At 44.3% G+C, this 26,278-nt stretch overlaps 1 protein-coding gene across 3 annotated transcripts in view; it reads left to right on the top strand.

Annotated features, from left to right (window-relative positions):
- Tnc (tenascin C) overlaps window positions 1–18,360 on the top strand; it is a 62,253-nt gene extending 43,893 nt beyond the window's left edge. For 2 of the 3 annotated variants that reach the window (XM_051163164.1, XM_051163157.1), the window contains 11 exons: window positions 1,273–1,395; window positions 2,507–2,650; window positions 5,089–5,208; window positions 7,107–7,250; window positions 7,941–8,071; window positions 10,847–10,979; window positions 11,543–11,694; window positions 12,542–12,638; window positions 13,436–13,597; window positions 16,071–16,234; window positions 17,616–18,360. In XM_051163164.1, the coding sequence (XP_051019121.1) occupies window positions 1,273–1,395; window positions 2,507–2,650; window positions 5,089–5,208; window positions 7,107–7,250; window positions 7,941–8,071; window positions 10,847–10,979; window positions 11,543–11,694; window positions 12,542–12,638; window positions 13,436–13,597; window positions 16,071–16,234; window positions 17,616–17,726 (1,481 nt within the window). In that variant the 3' untranslated portion in view covers window positions 17,727–18,360. The remainder of the gene's footprint in view (window positions 1–1,272; window positions 1,396–2,506; window positions 2,651–5,088; window positions 5,209–7,106; window positions 7,251–7,940; window positions 8,072–10,846; window positions 10,980–11,542; window positions 11,695–12,541; window positions 12,639–13,435; window positions 13,598–16,070; window positions 16,235–17,615) is intronic. The other variant, XM_051163169.1, reaches the window with a different exon arrangement.
- Window positions 18,361–26,278: the final 7,918 nt, after the last annotated feature.

Genomic DNA, 26,278 nt, shown 5'->3' with positions numbered 1-26,278 from the left:
AAAGAGAAAACAGAGAGGACAGTTACATCTAGTAAAGCCTCTGCATGCCAGGGGCTATGCTAAGAGTTTCACATCCATTATTTCCACTAATCCTCAGAACATTCCTGTGGGTACCACTTTCACCATTGGAGGGATGTAGCAACTGAAACTCATTGCAAGGAACAGACTTGCCCCAGGTTGCCCAGCCTCTTAGAGGTATCTAAACAATTAAGATCTTGTAGGTTTCTGAGACTCTGTGGTTTTAAAAAAGAAAAGATTTGCCATGGACAGGGGTAATAAAATATGGCGGAGACACAGAGATTTGGGGTCCTTCCTAGATTACAGAAGAAATCTGTAGGAGGAGATGACTTAAATGAGAGAAAAAGACAAAAATTTCCCTGTTTCTTAGGGATCAACAAGGGCAGAAGCAGGGAAGAAGTTAGGCAGCAGGCTCCCTAGAGCCTGGAAACTGTTTCCTGAGTTAGCATGGTCAGATGAAGCAGGCAGAATCCTATGCCAAAAAATACACAGAGAGAAGCCAATGGAACCAGATAGGGGGAGGAGAAATGAAGGCAGGAGAAATATCTTCTGCTCATGGGCTTCCCACAGGTAGACCCAGTGTCTAGTAGTCTACATTTAGTGATGACCTCACCTTGCTTCTTGGCTTCGAATTTCCTTGAAGATAAAGGACTGGCATGTCAAGATTAGTTTCTAAGAGAGCCAGCCTGGTCTTGGCTTAGCTGCCCAATCGTGATCCAGAAAGATCCCATCGGGAGAATGTTGGTTAGAGAAGGGTGCTTGCTTTGGTCCTCTGTATCGTGACTACAACTGAATTTTTATTTCGGGAACTTCTTTGTGAGGAAAAAGCCTTAGAATTTGGGAAGAACTATATGCTTTTAAGACTTAGCATTAAAAAGCAACAGAAACAAAGATCCAGAAAAAAATGCTAAAAATGAAATCATGGAAAGTTGTTTGGATCTCTAAAGGCACTCTCCTCTCCTCTCCTCTCCTCTCCTCTCCTCAGTGGGTGCCAGCCAACATGCTAACATCCATCTCAGGTGAAGCCGAATGACTGTGAAACCCAGAGTCACTCCTGGTCCACATAGTTACTGTATCTGCTGTGAATTTTCTTTCGTGTCATAATGTAACCTTGTGTCATGCATTCTCTGTTCCCAGGGCTTGGTTCAGACATCAGCAGATGCTAAGTGCTCCTGGTTAAGGAATCCAGGAGAAACTACTGGTGAACAGCATCAGCAAAGCTTCAGAGTTTCTATTTTGTTTTCTCCTTAACAGCCATGGGTTCCCCGAAGGAAATCACGTTCTCAGACATCACTGAAAATGCAGCCACGGTCAGCTGGAAGGCACCCACTGCTCAAGTGGAGAGTTTCCGGATTACCTATGTGCCTATGACAGGAGGTAGGGGACCTGGAGATGAAAGAGGGTGGGAGGGGCATGCAAGATAGTGGTTAAATAGCGAATGAGATGCCCATTGATCTTCTCACACTCCCCTCCAAACACAGCTAATGAAAACCAGTTTCCTCTTAGACCATCTAGAAAGACATCCTTTGGAAAGATACTTTGGAAGAAACTATCTTGGGAATGATCATTTTATGAACACCCTTTCTGGCCTTCAATTGTAAGAAATTCTCCTAGGAAATGGGCCCCTAGTATTGTTTGAACACAAGTACAAAGGAATTTATATAGACAATCCCTGTCCCTTTGATCACAGTCATCTGAAAAGCTAGTCTGAGATATGTGTGAGGCTTTGCCCTTGGGGGACACATCTGCCTGTCTTGCCACACAATGGAGAGTCGAGACTTAGCAAAGTTAGAACTCAGAACACTGACTTTAATGAAGACCTCAGGGATGTATAGTCCAAACACAGCCTAGCAGGCAGTGAGCTGCCTCCTGTTGGAGGTTTGTCAAGACAGGCTGGTTGGTAATAGCGACACTGTAGCATCTCCACTGGGAATTTGACCAGCTTGCTTGCAAACTCTTCACCAGTCCTGAAAGTCTAAGAAATATAAATTCCAGACCTCCTAATAAATTTAGGAGCACAAATTTAACTGGAACCATCTTGTTGTCATGATTGGAATATCTCTGAGTAAGGGGGGCGGTCTGTAGCATCCTATATAAACTCAATGAGTTAAGTAGTTCAGATACATGCTATGTTGTGAGCTTCCAATAGTTTGTGGAGGAAAAAGAATTAAAGAAAATAAAATTTGTGCAACATGCCAACTCCTTCCCGAAAGGAAACTTGCCATTTTTAGTATGTTGTGACTTCATGATTTTTTCCTTTCCTGACTGGGATTTTGGCATATGCACCAATGGAAAAAAAAGCATTATACAAAAAGTAAGGTCTTTTCCTTCATGCCAGAGGGTATAAGAAAAGGAGAGGAGCTCAAGAAAATGAAATTAAATAAAGATAGAATTTCATTTCCAAGTTGGATACACTCATTTTGAAGGCCATGGTGCATAAGTTTGAAAGAGGGTTCCCATTCCTGATCTTGCTTTTGCTAATCTCCAGATGCTCCCTCTATGGTGATGGTGGATGGAACTGATACTGAGACCCGGCTGGTGAAGCTCATCCCTGGGGTGGAGTACCATGTCAGCGTTATTGCCATGAAGGGCTTCGAAGAGAGTGATCCTGTCTCGGGGTCCCTGACTACAGGTGTGTGTAGTGATTGGTATTTCATTCTTGCTCTCAGCATAATGACCCCTAACTGAGAATTGCAAAAGTCTTGCTCCTGGAGTCCCAGTGGGAAGTGAGCAGGAACTGGAGCACCCAGAACCTCCCTCTGCCTCATCCTTGGCCTCTAATAAGCTGGGTTGCCCCCCAGAGACATTCTAGATGTCCACTGGCCTCCATTTACTGTGGAAGACAGTAAAATGCAGAGATCATATTGAGTTGAGTTGAAACCTTAAAATTTCCATGTGTTAGTCACATGAGCTGTCAATGAACTTCTCTAGGGTCCGATTAACTTCTCTGTAAATCTGGGCACAATTCTGTTTCCCTCATCAGTGCTACTTCACCTGTCAAATCATTCCTTCCCCTCTGTTGCCTGGAAGCAATGTGGGCACCCCGAGAACATGTGTTTCCTCAGATACGGGATGGTGTCAGTTGTGACATTGCTGTTCTCTGATTGGCACTTGGTGCATTCAAGGCACTGTTGACAAACCCTTTGTATGGCATCCTCACTGCTGTTTTCATCCCCAGCTTGTAGAAGAGGCACCTGAGATGTGAGGAGATTTTAAAGCAGCATGGCTAGAATGTGGAAGCGAGCAGGTCACTCAGGCTAGCCCTATCAGCCATTTTATTTATTTTTTTATTTCAAAACTGTGAAAAGAAATTTTTAATTTTACACATTTATTTTTGAGTATGGCTCACTTTTTTTATCTTTTTTAATTAATTTATTCATATTACATCTCGATTGTTAGCCCTTCCTCTGTTTCCTCCCATTCTTCCCTCCCTCCCATTTCTCCCTTTCTCCCCTCCCCTATGTCCGTGACCGAGGGAGACCTCCTCCCCTATATCAGCCATTTTAAAAGGAGGTTATTTTCTTATTGAGATCTAATTTAAGAACAATGGCTTTTATTGTGGAAGAATGAAGTGGAAAATTTCTCTTCAAAAGCCTCTGTCTGTAAACAATTTATCCTTTGACATATGGCAAATTGTCCAACCCAGTCCATTCAGTGACCCAAAGAATAGGCCTCCCAGAAATTTTTCAAAAAATATACTAACTCCTACAAGAGTTGATAGAATACAATTAAAACATCCCGTCTGGACTTGAGGTCCTGCCTGCTCTCCACTCCGGCTTCTGTTTTCCCTAAGAAATCTTGCATTCTTGATTCTCCACAGCGGCACACACAAAAGCTGGGTGTGCCTCCTCCCAAGGCCTCTTTGTCACCACCACTTAAGGGAGGGTCTGTACATGCATGACGAAGCAAGGACATACGTTGGAGGGGGTTATGCAGACTCCCTGACACCCCCTGCCTCTTAAGTCAGTTCTCTGAGACTCAGGTGCCTGTCTGTGAGCTGTGCTGATAGTGATGGCTGCCTTTATTTCCTAGGTTGGTATTAATTGAGTGGTTGGTATGAAAAGTAAGAGAGAGATGACACCCTCAGGTCAACTGTCAAGGAAGCAACTCTGAGCAAGGAATATGCCCCCTTAAAAGAGGTCAGAGATCAAGACCCCTAGACTATCCTTTGTCAGTACAGGTCATTTGAAAATAACCCCTAGAGGCCAAAGCAGTGGCTCATATTTTATGAGCGTTCACTGCCCTTGCAGAGGCCTCAAATTTGAGTCCAAGAAAATCCATACTTGAGCACCCGTACTCACATGCACATGCCCCACGCAGACACATAATTTTAAAAATAAGCATTAAAAAAATTACTCCAACTTCCAAAATAGCTTCTTTTGTTGTAGTTGGCTTTTGAGACACTCTTACCTAGAGCCCTGGTTAGCCATCAACTCATGATCCTCCTTCCTCATCCTCCAAGTACTAGAGTTACAGGATAAAAACCTTGCAGGCCTATCCCTAAGGACTGAAATCCTGAGAGCTTCCCTACCATGCTTTACATGCATGCTGTAGTCCTTCCTCACAGTAGCCACACTGACAACTGAAACCATTGAAGTGGCCATTCCCAGGACAGCGAGGCACAGGCGAATAAGCCACAATAGAATCTGAGTCCAGAGACCTCCAGATTATTACTCTAAATATAGATGTCACCTAAAGCCCAGAAAAGCCTCAGACAGTAGTGACCGTACAAGTCTCCTGTATATATGCTTATTTATGCTTATATATGTTTCCTTTTATGGAGAAAGAGACGTGAGTCATGATGGTAACCCCTGTCATACCTTCAGCACTGTTTAGGACCCACCTACCCATACCATCAAGTGTAAGCCAAAGTCACACTGAAGAAAGAGCCAGACAGTACGTACTATTGTGCCCATTTTACAGGTGAGGAAATAGAGACCAAAACTAACACAACAGCAAGGAAGGGAGCTGTGCCTGTTCCACATTCCAGACTCTGTGTACCCGTGCAAGCAGGTGTCCTCTGATGTTATCCTCCAGCATGATGAACCCTTTTCCCATATTTTATTCTAGCTCTGGATGGTCCATCTGGCCTTCTGATGTCCAACATCACAGACTCAGAAGCCCTGGCCATGTGGCAGCCAGCCATTGCCACTGTGGATAGTTATGTCATCTCCTACACAGGGGAGAGAGGTAAGATACTGCCCCACATTCTCTACACTCTGGTGAGAGTTTATCTTGCTGCAGACTCCTCCTATTCCCCCTTCAGTGTGCCACACAGAGACAAAAGTCAGCAGTACCCAGGGAAAGCTAGTGATGCCTTTGCATCTCTCCACACATCCTCAAGAGGGTTGGGAAAGCCATTCAAGGGAGAAGAAGAACATCAGGTGCATCTGGAGCTTCTGCACGTTCTGCTGACCCATGCCTCCTCTCCTGCTAGACTCTAGACTAAGTTGCTTTTGTCTCTGCTCTGACAGAACATCTGACAACCAATTTAAGGGGGAAAGGGTTTACTCTGGCTTCTAATTCAAGAAGTTAATTCCCCGCATAGCAAGAAATTCCTGGCAGTGGAAACAGGAAGCTGCCGGTCACACTGCACCCCACAGTTAGGAAGCAGGAAATGGAGCAAGCAACAAAGCCTTAAGGCTCCAGTGGCTCACTTTCTTCAGCAGCCTCCACCTCCTCAAGGTACAGGCAACCTTCCCAAACAAGAAGCCCAAATGGGAACCGCATTTTCAAACACAAGAACCTACGGGCACATTTCACATTTGAAGCGCATCAGGAAGGAACAGGCTCCTTTACAAACCTTTACAAAAAAAAAGGTTTCCAGAATCCCAACTCTTAATTAACCAAATGGCATTGGGAGGTCCTGGAGTGCCCAGCCTCCTCAGAAGCCATTGGGGGCCTAATGGAAGCACATTTGATTGAAAAAAAATCTGATTTTCCCTTCTGTTTGCTACCCATCTGTACCAACTAACCCATTGGGCAAATTAAACTTTTGCTGAGACCATCAGGCAAACATAGCCACCAGGAAGTAAATCAAATGCAAATACAGGAGAGGAAAACGCCCTTTTCAATGATAAACCTATTCATATATGTATGATGGGCTAGTCCAGAAAAGATTCTGTTATTTTGTTTCCTACGTTTTATATTTTGTCCCAGGACTACTTGGCTTTCACTGACAACAAATATTACATGACACCAAAACCCATGACTGGGGACTCTGAAAATCTTGATTTAGCTCTGGCAACGCCCTGAAAAAGTTCTGTGAGAATGGAGCAAAAGTGGGGCAGGAGGGGGCAGTTCCGGTCATCCACTTTGTTGTTCTCTGTGAGGGAATATTCTTCTGAGACAAGGATGGTGGTGTTGCCTCCACAAAACACAAGTGTATGGTTCGTGAGAATCATGGAAACTTTAGATCAGGACTAATCAAAAACCTGCAGAGGGAGAGCAGGGCTTGCTCAGAATGAGGCAAAATGGCTACTTGTGCAGTTTGCCAGGGGCTCCCCCAGTTGTAACATGTAAAGTGCCATGCCTGGGAAACCCCAATCTTAACAAGGCAGCATGGAGTCACCTAGAATTACAAAATGAATATTTTTGCCAAGGAAATATAATTCTCCCCCATTGGACACAAAGGCTCTTATAAGCCTGAAAGCCATTGTTAAGGTTTGGGGTGTCTATTATCGTCACCCCTCATCCTGGAGGATTCAGTGATCCTTGACTTGGCAGCATTTGGTATTTGTAAGAGGAGCTGTGCACAAAGGAAAAAGAGGGTAACTGAAAGTGACACAAACTAAAATTGAGCCTGAGTAGCCCAAGGCTCGGAGATGTTACCTGTGAGTCTCCTGTAGTTTACCACGCTGCCTGGGGAACATCTCTCCATCTCTTCGGGCTATTGCCCGAAAAAAAAATCCAGTCTCTGTAGGATCCCTCTTTTACCATGTGAGGGCTCAAGAGAGAGAAAAGAGTGTGTGTCATCTCAGAATTCAACCCTGCTCTACTGTGGGGTCACGGAAAGGTTCTGTCTTAGAAGGAGGTGTGTGTACTATTTGCCAAGAGGTAACTGCCACACATGTGTGTTTCATATTTAGTGCCAGAAGTTACACGCACTGTGTCTGGGAACACAGTGGAGTATGAGCTCCATGACCTGGAACCTGCTACAGAGTACACACTGAGGATTTTCGCAGAGAAAGGACACCAGAAGAGCTCTGCCATCACTACCAAGTTCACCACAGGTACCAAGGCACCCAGAGTGGAAGTCCTCCTTTGTGAACTGCCCCCACTCCCAGCCACCCACATCCCCTCCCCAACTCGTCCTCCTTAAGTCATGCCCTTGCCATGTAATGACATCAGTATGTGTTAAGTTCACCATCAAGACCCAAAGAAGCATACCATTTCCCCTTGAACTGAAATGACCCAATGAATGAGAAAAGGATATTTAAAGGAAGGTTTTTTAAAGTGGAAAAACAGTCTCTCCTGGCCCTCAACCCAGCATTTAATGATCCATGCTCCAGGCAGGGAAATAGTTTTTAAGGATTTTTAGGCTAGTTTTCTTAGATGTTCATTGGGGCTTTATGCATTAAGATCTTCTTACAAAGTTTAATATTTGGGGAAGTAAAGGGTTGTCCCTCCTGTTGGAATGAGGACCAATATTAGCACTCCTCAGGCCTCTCAGTGAGAAACAATGGGTCAATAATGATCCTCACAGCTCTGTCTTCCAACTGAGACCACCCAGGAATGTGCTGGCTTAAGGAAACTTGGGTGCCAAGACTCATATAAACACTGTTAGGGGATTGTTGGTTCAACTTCCTCATCTACGGTCAGATGGATTCTCGTCCAAGGTCATGGTTAATGTGAGGGAAAGGACCTCTTCTTGCTTTCTGCTCTACTCTGCTGACTGGCTTGCTACCTACTGTCTTCTGCAGACCTCGATTCCCCAAGAGAACTCACTGCTACTGAGGTTCAGTCGGAAACTGCCCTCCTTACCTGGAGACCTCCCCGGGCATCAGTTACTGGTTACCTCCTGGTCTATGAATCTGTGGACGGTACAGTCAAGGTATCTATAACTCACACTTCACTGTGTAGTCATCAAAGTGAGAAAGAATTACCTGATGCTGTTTCTTCACTACAATACAACTAGGGACTTAAAAAAAAAAAACCAAAAAACAAAAAACAAAACAAAACAAAACAAAAAAAACAAAAATCAAGTAGGGACTTGATGTAGTACCAGACCTTGTGAGTCAGGCACTCTTGCCCTTCTCACTTTAACCAGACCCAAGTTATCTGACAGGCAGCCAAGATCAACAGCAGCTTTTTGTAAGACTTGACATTTTAGGGGTTGAGTTCATGGTCATTTAATGTTTCATTGCGAAAACACCAACAGCACCTTCTGTGTCACCATCTGACTATAATGTATCTCACCATGTCTTTGCAATGCCACTTGTTAATTCAGCTACATCTATCATTAATATTACCTATGCTCTCTCCCCCATGAACTTTTCTGTATGTCTAAACTAGCATACTTGCTTTCATACTCAGCTTTTTCCCAGCATCTCGCTTATGTTCTGTGTAGCAGATTCGCTTTAGCCGAGAAATGCATGTCACTGTTATTGTAGTCTGCAGCTTGCATTGTGTTTCCTCCAAATTTCATTACTTGTGTTGCTGTAATTTGATGTGGTGTGGTTTGGTTTAGTGTGGTTTGATCCAGTCTCGTCTCCCTTCTTCATGCTAGAAACTTCTTCCCAATGTCTCATGGTCCTGGCTTATCCTTTCATACTTGAGCCAAAACCGAAGAAGCTGATTGGAAGTTCAGCTGCACATAAGGGTTTGTCAATGCTGGGGCTGAAGGTAGAGATCAGCTGTGTTTTTGGCAATTTGTGGGGGGCACCCCATAGAACTTGGACTCTTACTGTGTACGGGCTCCAGTTGATCTTACGCTTCCAGGGTAGCACCTCGACCTCCTCACCAGCTGATCCTGGTAGATGTGAGTCCAGAGCCTCCACTCTAACCCAGATGCTTTATAATGAACCTTACCCCTGCATCTGTCCTTGGAGGGGATGAGAAGAATGGGGGATCAAGCTATTTCTCATGCAAAGCTTCTAACCTACCTGTAAAGGCAGTTCTGCTGCTATACACATGCACCCGGAACTTGCTGGATTCTTCTGTGAGGGTCAGCCAGCCTCTGGTGGCTCTGTGCACTCCCATCACCCCTTAGTTCTCTGCTCTGCTCCTGCAGGAGTTACTTGCTCTGCTACAGCAAGGTCCATAAGATCTACCAGCTTCCATCTCCTCCTCCCTTCCCTTCACTTTTGTAGTTTCATTCCTTATTCTTGATTCCCATTTTAGAAGGTATAGAAAACAAATTACAGGACTATTGGTATTTCTGATCTGCCATGTTTAGCTAGGAGCAGACACTTTTCTAGTTACCTCACAGCCTTTCTGCAGTTGGTATACAATCTGTGAATTCACAGTGAGAGCTGAAGCTGGTGGCCCTTTTTCTTCATGGCATCAATGTCTATACTTTTAAGATAAGTGCATTGCACTCCAGACCATTAAAGTCCTCTCCAGGTTTGCAGTTCTAGGATTGTGCTTCCCTGGATCACCAGTCTTATCATCTCAGGCTATCCTAGTCACCTAAGTAGGTGACTCAACACAGAAGCAGATACACAATGCAACTTTATCCTCGGGCAATTCCGTGAGCCTCACTTTGTTCCTAAGAGTTGATCTTTCCCCAGGGACTAGATCTGAGGGCCACACAAAGGGTCACTGGGTCACTGGCATTGAGTGAACAGCCATGAATCATGAATAAGGTGCGAGGAGACTAAGATGATGTGACACCTACCTCTACCATCAACACATTATATATTGGGAGCAACTATCTCAGCTCGCTGAAACTCAATTCTCAGACTATAAAAACACACATGACTCACCCCCGACTCCAGTCCCTGGGAAATGAGAGAACCTACCAATCAACTCTGCCCATGGGTTATAGACAGCAGAGCTGTGTTTGGGCTGTAGCATGGAGGTGGGATTCCAGTCTCACCCACCAAGGTCATCTGCTAATAAGGACTGCAACCTAGTGAGGATCAGAGAAAAAGTGGGTCTTCTATAAACTCAGCCCAATCACCAACCTAGACAGCAACCCAGAAACACCCTCCTGGGTAAGCTCAAGCCTTCATCTCACCCTGTCCACTGAGCTATTACCATCACTTTCTAACCAAAGAGCTCCTCAGCCAGACTCCTAGCTTCCTAGATATATGTCTGCTCCACTACCCTGTGAGGAATCAGTTCATCTAGGCTGAGGCCCAGGCTCTCAGACTGTTTTCAGTGCTTTGAGAAAGCCCTCTTTAGCAACTGCTGACTTCAATGGTCTCAATGGTTCTTGCCTCTTGTGCAATTCACCTTACCACCATCTTAAGCTTCTTAAGCCTCAACAGCTTAAGCCTATTTAAAAACCTCTCAGACCTCCCAGTTTCTTGTTGGGATAAGTTCCAAACTGCAAAGCATCCCATTAAAGGTGTTTTGTAATCCCTCTTTGCCCTTTGCCATAACCCTGTTGCCACCTGAAATTAAGTACAGTGGAAGCAAAGCATTGCTTCTGTGTCATTTGGACTTCCTCTGCCTTTCTGGTCCCAGAGCCTTTCCTTATGCAGCATCCATAAAGAAATCCATAAGCATCTCAGACACTCCAGATATACACACAGAATATGGCATGCTGTAGGTACTGGGGGCTTTTTTGTTGAGTGAATAAATGACTGTGCGAGCCAGTGAAAGGGAGCATCTCTATTGTGGGATTATCTGGGACCAAACTGATTCTTTCTCCTGCCCACAGGAAGTGATTGTGGGGCCGGACATCACCTCCTACAGCCTGGCAAACCTGAGCCCATCCACCCACTACACAGCGAGGATCCAGGCACTGAGTGGACCCTTGAGGAGCAAGCTGATCCAAACCATCTTCACCACAAGTAAGGGGTTCAGGAAAGGACAAAGCTTTAAGTTCTGACCCTATGGTAGTGAATCAACCTTCCACTTCCCCCTCAACTTCTAGTTTACATTTTTTCGAGCAAAAAAAATCCCTAAAAAGTATCAACTCCCTACTAGTTCTTGGAAGCTTGGAATGTGGATGTGTGCAGGAGGTTACAGACTTCCTGGTGAAAGGGAAGGAATACTACTGGGAGGTCATCTCGATCCATTCTCCACCTCCATCACCTACTAGGTACTGCTTAGAAGTCACTCAGTGAGCCTTTGTTTCTTTACAATGTGGTCAAAACCTGTTCCTCCTTCACAAGTACCTCATATGAGAAGCTGAGGTATTGTATGTGAATTGCTAGCTCAGTGTGTGGCTCTTATGCCATTGAGGTTAATATAAGCTCCCTCTCCTTCAGCATTAGGGAGTACAGACTTAGAGAGGCAGGGTTGTGTGCCTGTAGGAACCAAGCCACTGCACAGATGAGCTGCAGTCTGTTCTGGAAGAAACCACCCCTCTCTCACAGCTCCTAGAGACACTCTTTCTCTCTTCATCCTGCAGTTGGACTCCTTTACCCATTCCCCAGGGACTGCTCTCAAGCAATGTTGAACGGTGACACCACCTCCGGTCTCTACACCATCTATGTAAATGGTGATAAGACCCAAGCACTGGAAGTCTACTGTGATATGACCTCTGATGGAGGTGGATGGATCGTAAGTGCCACAGTGGATTCCAGAGCTCCTTGACAGGGCCTTGGGTGGGAGGAAATGGAGACTGTCCTCTCCTCTCTGTTCACTCTAACATACACGTGTATAAGACTTTGCAAGGTAGTCCTTGTCATAGGGAAGCCCTTCATAACTGTCTATTTAAATAGAAAGTGGGAGCTAGAAATGTAGTCTACTTAGTAGATCACTTGCCTGGAATGTACAGTTCAAATCCCCAGCACTGCAAAAAACCAAGCAGATTGGTAAATGTCTAGTTTCATTCAGGAGATAGAGGCAGAAGGATGAGAATTTCAAGGTCATCCTGAAATATCAGTTTGAAGCCATTCTGGGCTATTTGAGCTCTAAGAGAGAATAGGAAATAATTGTTTTACAATTTATCTCTTCTGTCCCTTTTCAAAAACTTTGATATGAGTGACAGTGACAATCAAACCTTCTAGTTATATTAACTAGCACTGGCTGAGTAGTTACTCTTTACCTGGCATGTGTCAAGAATTTCAGGATTTATTTCAATTCCACAGCCATATTGGTTGTATAGGATATATTCTTTTATCAATAAACTGTGCGGGTTATTCCTCCCCTCAAACCTCTCCTCCACTGTCAACTTTGATTTGATGCATCATTGTCACCAGCACTGAGTAGCATTTTCAGTCCCTAGTTTTCAGAATACCTAGACTGGGATGGGAGAGAATAGGTGCCAAGATGTGTTCAAAGTCACAAGGTAAATAAGCAATGAACAAAGCTGAGGATAAGGTTCTTCCCTCAGTCTGATGATCCTCCTTCCAGAAAGACATCTTCTCTTCCCTTCTATCACTTAAGTGTACCCACATTGTTGTAGGTTTTCCTGAGACGCAAAAATGGACATGAGGACTTCTACCGAAACTGGAAGGCCTATGCCGCTGGCTTTGGGGACCGCAGAGAAGAATTCTGGCTTGGTAATTTATCTCTGAAAGTCTATGACAGATATACCTATTTTTGTCTTCCTGCTCCCTTGCCCTACTGTAGTGAGCAATGGGCAGAGGAAAGGAGTTTGGTGGGAGACACAGAATGTTGAGATAACTGAATGCTCCAGGTCATACAAATGAAAGTGTTATCAAGCCAGGCCTGCGAATCAGCCTTGCATTAAGTCAGTTATGGAACCAACATCACTGCTGTCATGGACTGCTTCCCTCTTGAGCTCCAGACACTGAGATGGCTTTCGTGGTCATAATCTCTCACCCAGAACATCCCTACAAAGAACAGAATTCCTACCTTGCTCATGAGGAAACAGACCCTCAAGGAGAGGGAATGATTTATCTATGGTAGTCTAGCCAATGGACAAAAACACTGTAATTCAAAATTTCCCAAGTCATTATTACACTGCCATCATCTCGGACACTTTCCAGCAAGCTATATAGACAGAGCATTAATTTCTGCTCTATTGTCTGAGCCTGAGATTTCCCATCCCAGCTTTTTCCATTGCTTCACATTGGTTAGGAATTTTAGAGTGTAAAGGTCATGTGCTCAGACTTATCATCTTTGATCTCCATAATACAATAGGAAGTTGATAAGCAGAGGTGTTGAACTACTTTCTTCTGAGGCTCAGAGACACAAGAATTGTTTTGCCTGGCATCATGCCAGCAAAGAGACAAGGTTTCAAATCCATGTCTGTGTGACATGTCCCATTGTTGAGTGTTTCCCTGTTGCCTCAGTCATCTGTGCTTCCTTACCAGCTCTTGCCTGTCATCCACAGGACTGGATAACCTGAGCAAAATCACAGCCCAAGGACAGTATGAGCTCCGGGTGGACCTACAAGATCATGGGGAGTCAGCCTATGCTGTGTATGACAGGTTCAGTGTGGGAGATGCCAAAAGTCGCTACAAGCTGAAGGTAGAAGGATACAGTGGAACAGCAGGTATGAGGTAGCTACACTGCGAGTCTCTGAAGTCACAGGAGACTTCCAGTGGATTCCTTAATTCACTCTTCTGTGCTTCTTCCCTTCTGATCCTTCCACTTACTTGAATCAACAAATATTTGAATGCCTTCTGTAGTCTGAGCCAGAAGAGCTACCGTTAGAAGAGTCGGAGTGAACATCTGGTCTCTGAGATGTAGAGTAGGTCAGGAACCATGTCAACTCTGCTTAAGTTATAATGACTCTAATTTTTTTTTAAATGTGTTTCTGGGTCTTTTTTAGTTAATAGTTGTAGACTGGTAGGAAAATGGTCTTTCAAAACCTCTGCCTTTACCAGAGTCTCCTCGGTGCTTCTCCATGATGGGCATGTGGTATCTCTGAGGATCTTCTAGTGTATGAATTCTGATACAGTGGGATGTCAGGGTGTGAGGTTGAGATGTTGTGTTTACTCTAAGTTCTCAGGTGATGCTGACATTCCTGGCATGGTTCCTCTATTGACTGGCTGTCAAGCGACCTTTTGTCCCTCACCTACATCATAATTCCAGTTTTGAAAATGTCTTTGTCTTGAAGTGGCCTCTGTGCAGCTTTCTGGCTTGACATTAGAGAAGCAATGAATAAGGAAGCCATTCTTAGCATGACTATGAGGTGGCACGGTCCTTTGTAGGGCTGCCCACACTGGATCCTCATGTCTTAGGAAAATAATACAAAGATAAGAAAAATGGCTCATGAAAACTCAGGTATTTTCCCAGATGCAACAGCTCACAGATATAGCATGGGTGGTGGTGGTGGTGGTGGTGGTGGTGGTGTGTGTGTGTGTGTATGTGTGTGTGTGTGTGTGTGTGTGTGTGTGCATGTGTGTGTATGCCTGGAGAGCAGTAGTAACAAGGAGAGACCAGGTCAAGAATGCAGACCATCCATGTAAGCCATGGCCTCTTTGGGTGGCCTTATGGTGTGCTTATGAAAACAGGAGAAAGATTTGTGACCCCTCTGAGAGTTCCTCCTGAAAGGTAAGCATCTCCACTTCTAGCAGGTGCCAAGGCCAGGCACAATAGAAAATGGGCACAAAGCTGCTTTGAGACGCAATTTGGTATGATGGGAGAGAGATAGCCAAGGGTGGAAATTATTTCAGTGGTTATATGTCTCAAAAATTATCATCTGACAATAAATACCTCTTTAGTTGAGATCACTTCAAGAAGGAAGGATCTTATTACATGACAAGAAAATCCACTAACCAACAAGAATGTGGCTTGTGTTCACTTTACATTTCTGATAAAGAACACTGTGGTCTTTCCCTTCACTCAGGGTATCCTTTTCAGCTTGTAGATTCCTGCATGCTTTGATGGTATTGATGGGGAAGCATCATCAATACCTACCTGCTCTCTGTTTGGCATGGGTAGCATCATTAGTTAAATGATCCTGAGGTCCTTTGACTGCTTGCTCCAAGATCTCAACATCAAACACCTGGCTGTGTTAGAATGCTTGCACACAGCTCTATGGCTTGGGAGTAGGAAGGACCCAGAAAATATTCCCAAGTAGCACTGTATGAAAATGAGGTTCTTGTGTAAAAATCAGACAACACCAGCCTGGTAAATACTCTTTTATAATGACTATGTGATGATACCCAGGCTATCTGACAATATTTAGTGACTGAAGATCTTAATTATGACTGTAGCCAGATACCTTTGTATATGAGGAACATGCCCACTGTTGCTATTTTCATTTGGTTTGGAGGGTTTTATTGGCACAGAATCTCACTATGTAGCTCATGTTGGCCTCAAACACGTGCACTTCCTTCCTGAGCCCACCCCACCCCATGCTGGGTTTACAGATGTTCACCACCATGCCTAACTCACACATCATTATTAAATGCAAATTTATCATCTTATCCTCATAGGTCTTTTATGCGGAGGAAATGTAGACAAATGATAAACAACAGCCCTGGATGTTTGCATGCCACTCTCCCTGTCGAGAAAAAAAATTTGTCATATCCAGCATTAGACCAGCATTGTGAGTCAGACAGAATCAAAGGGGTGGCTTCATTTTATAGATGAGAAAGCTAAGGTTCAGAGGAGCCTCAGCATGTGCCAGGTCACAGTTAGAAAGTCAAAGAGATGGGACTTGAATGGAACCTTCCAGAATCAACTGCAGCCTCCTTTCTTACCATATAAAAGTGTTACTGTCAGAGATAAGTCGTGGGAATGACATTCACATTCATGTCCCACACTTTGATATCTCTCTCTCTCTCTCTCTCTCTCTCTCTCTCTCTCTCTCTCTCTCTCTCTCTCTCTCTCTCTCTCTCTCTCTCTCTCTCTCTCTCTCTCTCTCTCTCGTTTGGCCTGAGTGGTAGTGCCAGCATTCCTAAGGATCTTTCCATTGTCTCCTTTAGTTCTGCTCTTCACAGCCATGAGAAACACTTCAATGGTGGTTGTTGGGGGTTCTTTATTCTCTTCTCTTTCTCTCTTTTACTCTCAATCAGGTGACTCCATGAACTACCACAATGGCAGATCCTTCTCCACCTATGACAAGGACACAGACTCAGCCATCACCAACTGTGCTCTGTCCTACAAAGGAGCTTTCTGGTACAAGAACTGTCATCGTGTCAACCTGATGGGCAGATATGGCGACAATAACCACAGTCAGGTGAATAGTGTGACAAGGCCGGGGAAGTAATATGTGAGCGAGAGAAGAGGGCACTTCCATCAGAAAATGTATCATCTTCCAACATGGTGAAAACTCTCATGGACATGGCAGATCAGCTAAGAGAAAAAAAAAAAAAAAAAAAAAAAACAGCACATATTAACTCTTAAAGAGCCAGGGGGAATCCCTGTCCAAATCGGTCATACATTTAGAATTTTCCCCATAGATAAAGTTACTCTTAGAACTCGGAAAAGCTGATGATAGTGAATGCTATCCATGGGAAGCAGAGGTGATACAGACACTGGCTGAGCTCAGTTCTGCAAGCATCTTCATAGTGCCAAGAAGGACCTGGGATGAAGGCAGGAGCTTCAAATCCCCTCTGTGACAGATTAGCCCTCCTGAGGTCCCAGGATGGTTTTGGAAGCATGCCTAAGCTTCTGTATGCCTAGCGCCCCCAATCCCGCTGCTTTTTCCCTGAACCCCGTACAACTCTAGTACAACTCCCACCATCCCAGACTTTTGAGCTCAAGAAAAGACACATTACACATAGTGAAACCAAAGCCCCCAAGACTTCATCACTTGTTCAAGACCCTTTACTTCTCACTCAAGTGTGTGTTCGTGTGTGTGTCTGTGTGTCTCTGTATGTGTGTATACATGACGTAGGGTGGTACATGATGTATGTGTAGATAGCCTTGTGAAGGCTGCTGTCTCCTCCCACCTTTACATGACTTCTCATGATACAACTCAGGTCTCCATACTTAAGACACAAACTCCTCTATCTACATGTCGAGGCATCTACTTAGCCCTCACACAGGAGTGCTGATATGTACTCCTAACCCTGCATGTCAGGCTGCAAAGCCTGTGTTTTACCTATATTCCTTTTTGTTGTTCTATGCCAAAAACTTAGTAAAACTTCCCCATGGTAATCCTAAGAATTATAACTACACATACACACACACACACACACACACACACACACACACACACACACACACACACACACACTGCACCTAGCTACTCAAGTCTATAACCTCATCATGACCTGAATTCTTACACCTTTTCCTTAGAAATACAAGTTAACGTCAGCCACCATTTTATTTCAAGATGGCTGCCCAAGGCTCAGCAAACCTGGATGACTCCTAATGATGGGTAAACAGCTTAGATTCAGTTGGATCTTTTGAAAGTTTTCAAACACTGGCCAGCAAACATAGAGTCAAGGGGCAGCTGTCTGTGAGATGCCAAGTGGTTCTAAGTTAAAAAAACAAAGCCCTTTTTGTTTTGATAACTAAATGGTGATGATCCGCAAACCTGATTCCAAATGGAAACTAACCCAGAGGGCTCTGGTTTTTGTTTTTGTTTTTTGTTTCTGTTTCTGTTTTTGCAGGGCGTTAACTGGTTCCATTGGAAGGGCCACGAGTACTCAATCCAGTTTGCTGAGATGAAACTGAGACCCAGCAACTTTCGAAATCTTGAAGGCAGGCGTAAACGGGCTTAACTTCCAGGGGCAATTTGGTGAGAGAGGAATGGGGCCCAGAGAAAAGAACAGATTTTTTACCAAAGCATCAACACAACCAGTCCAACGGTGAAGCCATCCCTGGGCATGTGGTGGGCATCCAAGCAGACCATGGATCACTGAGGCACTGGCACAGGCCCCTCTGCAGTTACTTCCTTTGCACCAAAGACAACAGTCTGCAAGCAGTTTCTGCTTTCTTGTTTGATAGAGCAAAATCTCCTACTGACAGCAACACAGTGATTTTTACTTTTCTTGGGTGGCTCTGGGAATGGGAAAGGGGTAGGCTGGCTATAAGTGGACATAGTCATTTTAGAACCAGCCATATTTTACACAAAGCTGTATAATTCATTCGTTATTGTTTGAGGTAGCAAAGATAAAACGTGTCATTGGAAGTTACCCCTTGCCCCCCTGCCCTGTCCTTTTGTACATTTCATACAACTGAAGCCAGAAAAATGACACAGTTTAAATTTCAAGGACATTAATATTATTAATATAATAATGGTGGTGGTGGTGGTGAAAACTGAGGACTTTTTAAGAGATGTTCCCTTCCTAAGTGCATCTGAACAGTACCTGATTGTATTTTTTTTTAATAAAAGCACAGTACTTTTCAGTTTGTCTGTTATTTTGATTTTCACTCTCAAGTCTGAATTTCACCAAAAGCAGTGTATCAGAACAAAGCAAGGAGTGTTTGGAAGGGGGGCGGGGAGTGGGGCACAGTGCTCAAGCCCAGGGAAGAGGAAAGAGAGAGAAGACACAGAAAGTAAAGCAGAAGTTTGACAAGGTTGAAAGAACATACACCTTAAGATCTAGCTTCATGCTTCTTATTTTAATGATTGCACTTTTTTCTGATTTATGTTGTAAAGATGCTCTGGTGTCCACTTTCTGGTGTAGCCTAGAAGTTCTATGATGAGAAAAGGATTGACAATATAGGCAGACTTCCCAAACACTGCCATTCCCAAATCCCCCAGCTTCCCTGAGCCTTAGTTCCCTATTCTGTAAGGGATGCCTTCACTTCTTGTTTGTCATTTTTCCATGAACTGTGCAGTCAATAGAGGACTCCAGCACAGTGCTTGACATGCGCGAAGGCAGTAAGGGTGAACTATCAGTTTCTATGGAGCGACTCACAGGCTCGGATATGGCTACTTGCCCAATGAGTAAATAAAACTCTATTTAAACTGGTGCCTTTCACATAAAGTAGCAATAGGATGTCCTCCCCTCTGACCCACTTTCTGGTAAGTGAAGACTTTCATGGGACATGCCCCTTGGGCTAGTGTCCAGATGTAAGTGAGTATATACCATTTGACTCTTTCTGCTTCTGGGTTAACTCACTCATTATGATCATTTCTAGTTCAATCCATTTGTCCACAAATTTCGGGAAATCCTTGTTTTTAATAGCTGAGTAGTATTCCATAGTGTAAATGTACCCACAGTTTCTTAGTCCATTCTTCTACTGAGGGACACTTAGGCTGTTTCCATGTTCTGGCTATTATGAATAAGGCCGCTATGAACATGGTTGAGCATATGTCCCTGTTGTGTGGTGGAGTATTTTCTGGGTATATTCCAAGGAGTGGAATAGGTGGGTCTTGAGGAAGCCCTATACCTAGTTTTCTGAGAAAGCACCAGATAGATTTCCAAAGTGGTTGTACCAGTTTGCATCCCCACCAGTAAAGAAAAGCATGGGAGAACGGGGAAATAGAAGGATTCAGAGGGTCCTAGAAATCTAAAAGAAGAACATTATGATGGGCGGATCTGGGCCCAGGGGTCCTGCTCAAACTATGGCACCAGCCAAGGACAATATGTGCAATAAATTTCGAACCCCTACCCAGATCTAGCGATGGACAGGACATTCTCCACCGTTGAGTGGAGAGTGCGGACTGACTTTCACACGAACTCTGGTGCCCTATTTTTGACCATGTCCCCTTGATGGGGGAGGCCTGGTGGCACTCAGAGGAAGAATAGTAGGCTACCAAGAAGAGACTTGATACCCTATGAGTATATACAGGGGGAGGAGGTCTCCCTCAGTCACAGTCATAGGGGAAATGGGAGGGAGGGAGGAATGGGAGGATACAAGGGATGGGCTAACAATTGAGATGTAATATGAATAAATTAATAAAATATTGTTTAAAAAACTGGTGCCTTTGACCCCAATGTGTCTGCTCCCTCTCAAGGCCCCTGATGAAAATCTCTTTTTTGGTCCTTGGCATTCTACAGTGTCAGAATTGTCGTTGCACATTAAAAGAGCTGGGGAACGTCAATGTCTGGGATGTCAGGCACTCTTAAATTCTTAAATCTAGAAAGTATGCCAGAGGTGTCTCCTTTTCCCTCTACATCAAAGGACCTGGGAGGAAGAGAGCTCCAGCTCAGCCCAGACACTTAATAGTACCACACACTCCCCACCCAGCACAGCAGGTCTGTGCCTGTTCAGCAATGCAGTGAGTCAGACCCTTGGGCGGCAGCAATTTCCCTTCAGACCAGGCACGGGGCAACCCCTGACTCCTAGGCTTAGAGATTCTCAGCAAATTGACTTATTTAATGAAAGTGATTGGACCACAGAGGCCTCATTGGAATGGAATGTAGCGGGGGGGGGGGGGGGGGGTCAGAAGCCAGGATGAGAGGAATTCATGGCTCTAGCCAGAGCTCTGCCTCTGAGTTTATCTTGCTTTAATAAATGCTGTCACATTACATACACAATTTGCTGTTCCAGATCATAAGACCCTTAACCTGCAACACAGCCATAGCAACGCCCTCCTCATATCTGCACAAACCCAAATAAATGGCTCCCTGCAACAACAAGGCCTTAAGTGGAAGGCTTAACTCTCCACTGGCCGCTGTCTTGGAAGTGCTAAGATGCCTTCTAGAACTCTTGCAAGAATCAAGTCCTCATTAGTAAACGGGGCCCCATCAGACAAAAGTCCTTAATTACAGCCTTGAGGAGAGTTTGGATGCCCTTAAACCAGTGGTTCTCAACCTGTGGATCCCGATCCCTTTGGAGATTGTATATGAAGTATCCTAGGCATCAGATATTTATATTATTCATAACAGTAGCAAAATTATGCTATGAAATAATTTTATGATGGGGGGGGTCACAACATGAGAAATTATATTAAATGGTCATAGCATTAGGACAGGGAGGCTGGGTAACAGAGGAGCCTGAGGCTACATTGTGCAAAAGTCTACACTACCGACCTTCGGTCTCTAATCCTGTGGCTTTTTCAAGCAAAGGCCTCCATCTGAAAAAGTCTCTTAAAGCTATATGCCATACTTATGATTAACGGGAGGTTCTGGCATTACACTGAAGGGAGACAGAGGGTCAGGGTAAGTCAGGGGATCTATCTTTCAACTCCATCTCTGTAGGATAACATATTCTCTAAGGCGTGGCAGTGGCCATTTCACTGTCTACACAACCCTGTTCCTCGCTGAGCTTCAGAAAGCTGACCTTCAGGTTTATCCTTTAAGACCTAGAAAGTTGCTTCCCTGCAGACACAGACATGGGGAGCTTTGTTGGCCCCATGGTTCTGCTCCACTGGCAGGCACCTTTGGAAAGAGTCACTTGCTTAGACTTCTCAAGGACCCTGACAACTGGCTCACTCTTGGCACTGCCTAGGTGTTTAGTGCCATTGTTAAACCATGTTTTTCTATACATTCTCAGTCATAACTCCCCTTTCATTCTCTGGTAACCATTGGTCATTGAACAAACTCCCAGCATCCAAATTCCTATCTATACCTAGAAGACTTTCCAGTGGATAAAGACCTTATAGTTCACCATGAAAGCTCTGAGGAAAGCACTTCTTTGACTGCCTGATTGTCAGTTAGCTACTCACAGAGGGACTTTTATTACTGAGCAAGAAAGGGCCTTTAAGATTTGCTTCCCAGTAGTGTGTAGTAACAAGGTCACCTGAGGAATGTCAGTGGCCACTATCCACAGCTGAGCATTCCACTGGAAGGGCCACAAATACCCAGTCCAATTTGCTGAGTTGAAGCTGAGGCCCAGCAACTTCTCATATATGTAAGGTAGACACTATCACCATTAGAGGTAGACACTGCCCTTTGTGCCTTTGTCCCTTCCCAAGCAGTTCTTTGGAAGACCTTAAGGGGAAGGGGGAAACTCCTCTGATGCTATCTATACTCAGCACTGATGCACATGACTGGGTTGGCAAAAGCTAGAAAATTAATAAGGCATAAGGCAGTAATGTCTTTGAGGACATTTTACAGAAGATTAGATGCTAAGGGCCCCAACTAATCAATAATTTGATCCACTGATGTATTCAGACTTTGAACAGACTATTAGGAGATAGTACAACAGTGGACAGAGAGGTGTGGCTGGGGAAATTCAGCCACTGGATATATCTTAGCCCTGGCCCCTTCCTACTCCACTCTTCTTTGGAGCTCCATCATGATGTTACTCATCACCACAGACCTAGAAGCAATGGATCCAGCTGATCATGGGTGCTGTTTGAATATGTAATGTTCTCTCTAGGCTTGTGAGTTTGAACAATTGGTCCCCAGTAGGTGGCACTGATAGAGAAGTTGGGAACCATAAGAACTAAAATCTCACTGGAGGAAGCAGTTCACGGGAGGGCAGGCCTTGTGGTTTCATAGCCCATCCCCCTTCTTGTTAGCTCTCTAATGAGTGACCACAGACACAATGTAACCAGATGGCCTTCTTCTCTTGCTGCCAAGCCTTCCCTGCCATGAAGACCTGTGTCCCCTGAAACGAAGCAAGAATATATACCTTTCTTTTCTGAAATTGTTTTTTGTCAGGCATGTTGTTGCAGCAATGAAAAAAAAAAAAAAGAAGCAATACAAATGGAAACCTCTAAAGCAATGATTGTAATGACATCATTTTACCTTTGAAGTGGCACTTTCGGGTATTGCTACAGTGATGAACAGGTCTCAGGAAGATGCACATGACCTGAGATGATCAGACGTAAGAGCAGAGTATGTCTGCAGATCCAAGGCTGCCCAGCTGCGCAAAGAGGTCTCCAGAGGCACCAGTGCAAGGAGAGACACAATAGTAGCTACTATTGCATAGCGGTGACAAAATACCCAATAGAAACAACTTAAGGAAAAGGGAGGATTATTTTGGCTCACAGAATGGGATTATGGTCCTCCACTGTGGATGGAGATACTGTAGTACGGAGAACAACAGCAGCTAAAGCAGAAGATCACAGCACATCCACAACAAGTGAGCAGAGAGACATGAATTCTGACACCCAGTTTGTTTTCTCCTTGTTTCGACTTGAGCCAGTCCAGGATCCCAGCACATGGGATGGCGCTGTATACTTTCAGGATAACTTGCACTCCTTCAGTTGGTCTTCTCTGGGAACACCTTCACAGACATACCCAAAGGTGTGCCACTTCAATCCCCAGTGGATTTCTTAACGCAAGCATTTGACAATGGAAATTTGCCACCCTAGACACTGAGCAGAGAGGATACAACGATCGACAAGGACCCACCACGCAGCCCCTCACTGGCCCAGAATAAGAACTTTTAAAAACCTGTTTTCCTGAATTCAGTGAAAAATTCACCTGTTGTGGTACAGTTTGAAAGTGGGCTTGGGTTATGATGGAGGAGAACATGCAGGCTGCTTCTGGGGTTCAGATGAAGAGTGATTAGCTCTAGCAGAGTGTGCAAAGGCAACGGGGGGCTGTGAGGGGGGATTACAGGTGGTTCTTATAGGTTTGGGACCACACGAGCTTCTCCGTGACTTACCCTTATTCCAAGCTGCTTAAGATAATTATTAGGGATTTATTTTTTTAGAACTCAGCTGTTAGTTTCTATTGGGGCAGCATAATTAGGCATGTGAGGGCTGAGTAGAGGCTTTATTCATGTGGGAACAGGGAGGCAGCAGGGTCCTGAGGTGTCAGAATCTTTGCTTCCAGGGTAGGTTAAAAAAAAATTCTCTCTTGGTGACTGCTTAGCATGAGGCCCAGTAGTGATGTCAAGGTGAGGCCTTTGCCAGATGACAGGAATTAAGGCCATGAGGAGCAGGGGTGAAGTTGTTGGTAGGGGCTTGACTCAAAGACTTAGTATCCACAGACTACAGCTAAGAGTTCCTGAAGATACAGAGGCCAGGTCTGGCACAGTTAGCCTTGCTCTTTAAGAAGTGTAGTTGTTCACTAAAAAAGTATGTGTCTCGTCCACTGATCCTTCCAGCTCGGGAGCATTGGGAACGCCAGTGTGTGATTACTGCCAGGGCTTGTGTTGATGTGTAGTACCAGCATCCAGCAGAGGGCCTACTCACCTGCCGGGTCCTCCTACCTCCATAAAAAGCTCACACATGACTTCAATCTCTAGAAAGGAAACCAAGAGAGGCTCATTTGGGCTTCATCTCAATCCCACCCAGCCTAGAAAGTAGAGCTAAATAATTTACAGTAAACACGCACGGGGTAGGGGTGGGGGACCCCAAAGCAAGTAGCTCCTATATGCCAACCCCACATTTGCAACTGCAGATTGAAGCAATGCGGTGAAATGATTTCCCCCTAGGCCCTAAGTGCCAAATTCCGTGGATGCTTGAAGACCCCTTCGGCCAGGCACCTTGAGGAATGCCTGTATGTGTCTTTATTCCTGTATCTATTCTACTGTTCTGAACACTCAGAACACCTGCCATGTACCTATTCCCTCATCTCGGCTCACAGGTTGCAAAAAACGGTACAAGCCTCTGGTGCCTCACATTTGACCATGTCCCCTGGATGGGGAGACCTGGTGGCACTCAGAGGAAGGACAACAGGTTACCAAGAAGAGACTTGATACCCTATGAGCATATACAGGGGGAGGTAATCCTCCTCAGGAACAGTCATAGGGGAGGGAAAAAAGGGGAAAATGGGAGGGAGGGAAGAATGGGAGGATACAAGGGATGGGATAACCATTGAGATGTAACAAGAATAAATTAATAAAAAATTTTAAAAAAAACAATGAAAAAAATGTTTTTATTATTTTAAAGATTCACTGACAATGAAACAGGTTAACTCCTGGAAACACCCAGCCTAACTCAAAGAGGGTGATGACATGCAAAGAATCTCCTTATGAAGATGTCTTCAAATGTGGCAAAGAAGTCACTGGGCAAAATATCCTCATTTCTACCATGGACAGAATTCTGCCTTAAAAAGGGCAAGCTTGGATGCAGGCAGAGTCGACGGCCAAACTCTGCCAAGACAGGGTAAGCAAGTTCTCAATAGTTCCTGCCTCACAAATATGTCTGTCAGATATATTGGGCCAGAAAGCTGAAGATGATGCTCCAACATTATAGAGAGTTTTGGGTGACTGTTCAGGCAGCAAACTGTCTCTGTCATCCTCTCATTTGGAAAGCTACTAACCTCTACTCCTGGCATACTCAGGTAATCAAGTTTATTCCTTCTCAAGTCTCTGATGGGGTTGAAGACCAGGTAGCTTAGTTTTACAATTAAGCTTAGTTATTTAGGGGTTAAGGCGTTTTTAGGTCTAGAGAGATAGGCGATATGACAGATATTGATTTAGATTCAGAATTTTAGACCCACCAAGATAGGAAAGATGTTTTCTTCAAGGCTGACAAATACAAATAGCCAAAATAATAAGAATGTAACATTTATATAATTCCTGATTGTGTCATGGTTCTTCTTGCTGTAGGTAGTTTATTGTATACATAAGTGTAATAATACAAATGTGTATGTAAAAAATTAAAAATTAATAAAAAATAATTAGAGTATACAACATTAAAAAAAAAAAAGGTACAAGCTGGTGCTATTGTACCCTCTGTTAAGTGGTGGTCTGGCATGCATTCCAGGCTTTCCTAATGTCAACTCATCCTGGAATGTCCACCTAACTTTTCTGTATATCCGTATGAAATGATAATTAAGACTGTCTATCTTAATGGAGCGGGGGAGGGGAGGAATGATGAACAGTGATAGAACTCTCCATACAGGTTTCTTTCCCTAAAATAGAAAGACAAGCCAAACGTCTTGGGTAAGTACTTAAAGCAACCAGCAGGTGGCATCCTCCACCCATCTTAGGAGGGCACTGACCCTGGGCATTCCTCATAGACATGATTGATGTCTGTTGGGCTTCATGGCAAGGGAACTAGGCTGGCAATCTGCAGACACCTCCTCTGTGCCAACAATTTCTTTCCCTTCCCATTAACCTTTTCCACAGGGGTCTCCAATATTTCCCAAAGAGTTATAAGAAGCCTAGCTGACCATCACCTCTTTCCTAATTCCTTACCTGCCTTTTTTTTTTTTTTTTTTTTTTTTTTTTTTTTTTTTTTTTTTAACCAGCCAATGTATTCTAGGGTGGGGACAAGAGCATTTCCAGTGAGGACGTATTTCTGGCCCAGTGACCAGTTTCCAGTCTGATTTGACAATAACCCTGGTAATAATCACCACCCTCTACAACTTGCTGAACAACTGATGCCTTTCTACCCTGAGCCCATTCTGGTTTCCTGTTTGCTAGTCCCCTCTTAAAGACAACCTGTAGTATCTTCCATTGCCCAGGCCTGCCCTAACTTTTTTCAGTGGCACATCTAGCCCTCTTGGCTCTCTTTGATTTATAGCACAGAGTG

Source organism: Acomys russatus, chromosome 2, assembly GCF_903995435.1.
Source record: "Acomys russatus chromosome 2, mAcoRus1.1, whole genome shotgun sequence".
NCBI classification, from domain to species: Eukaryota; Metazoa; Chordata; class Mammalia; order Rodentia; family Muridae; genus Acomys; species Acomys russatus.
The sequence above is the reverse complement of the archived record's forward strand: the minus strand, read 5'-3'. Positions and strand labels throughout refer to the sequence as shown.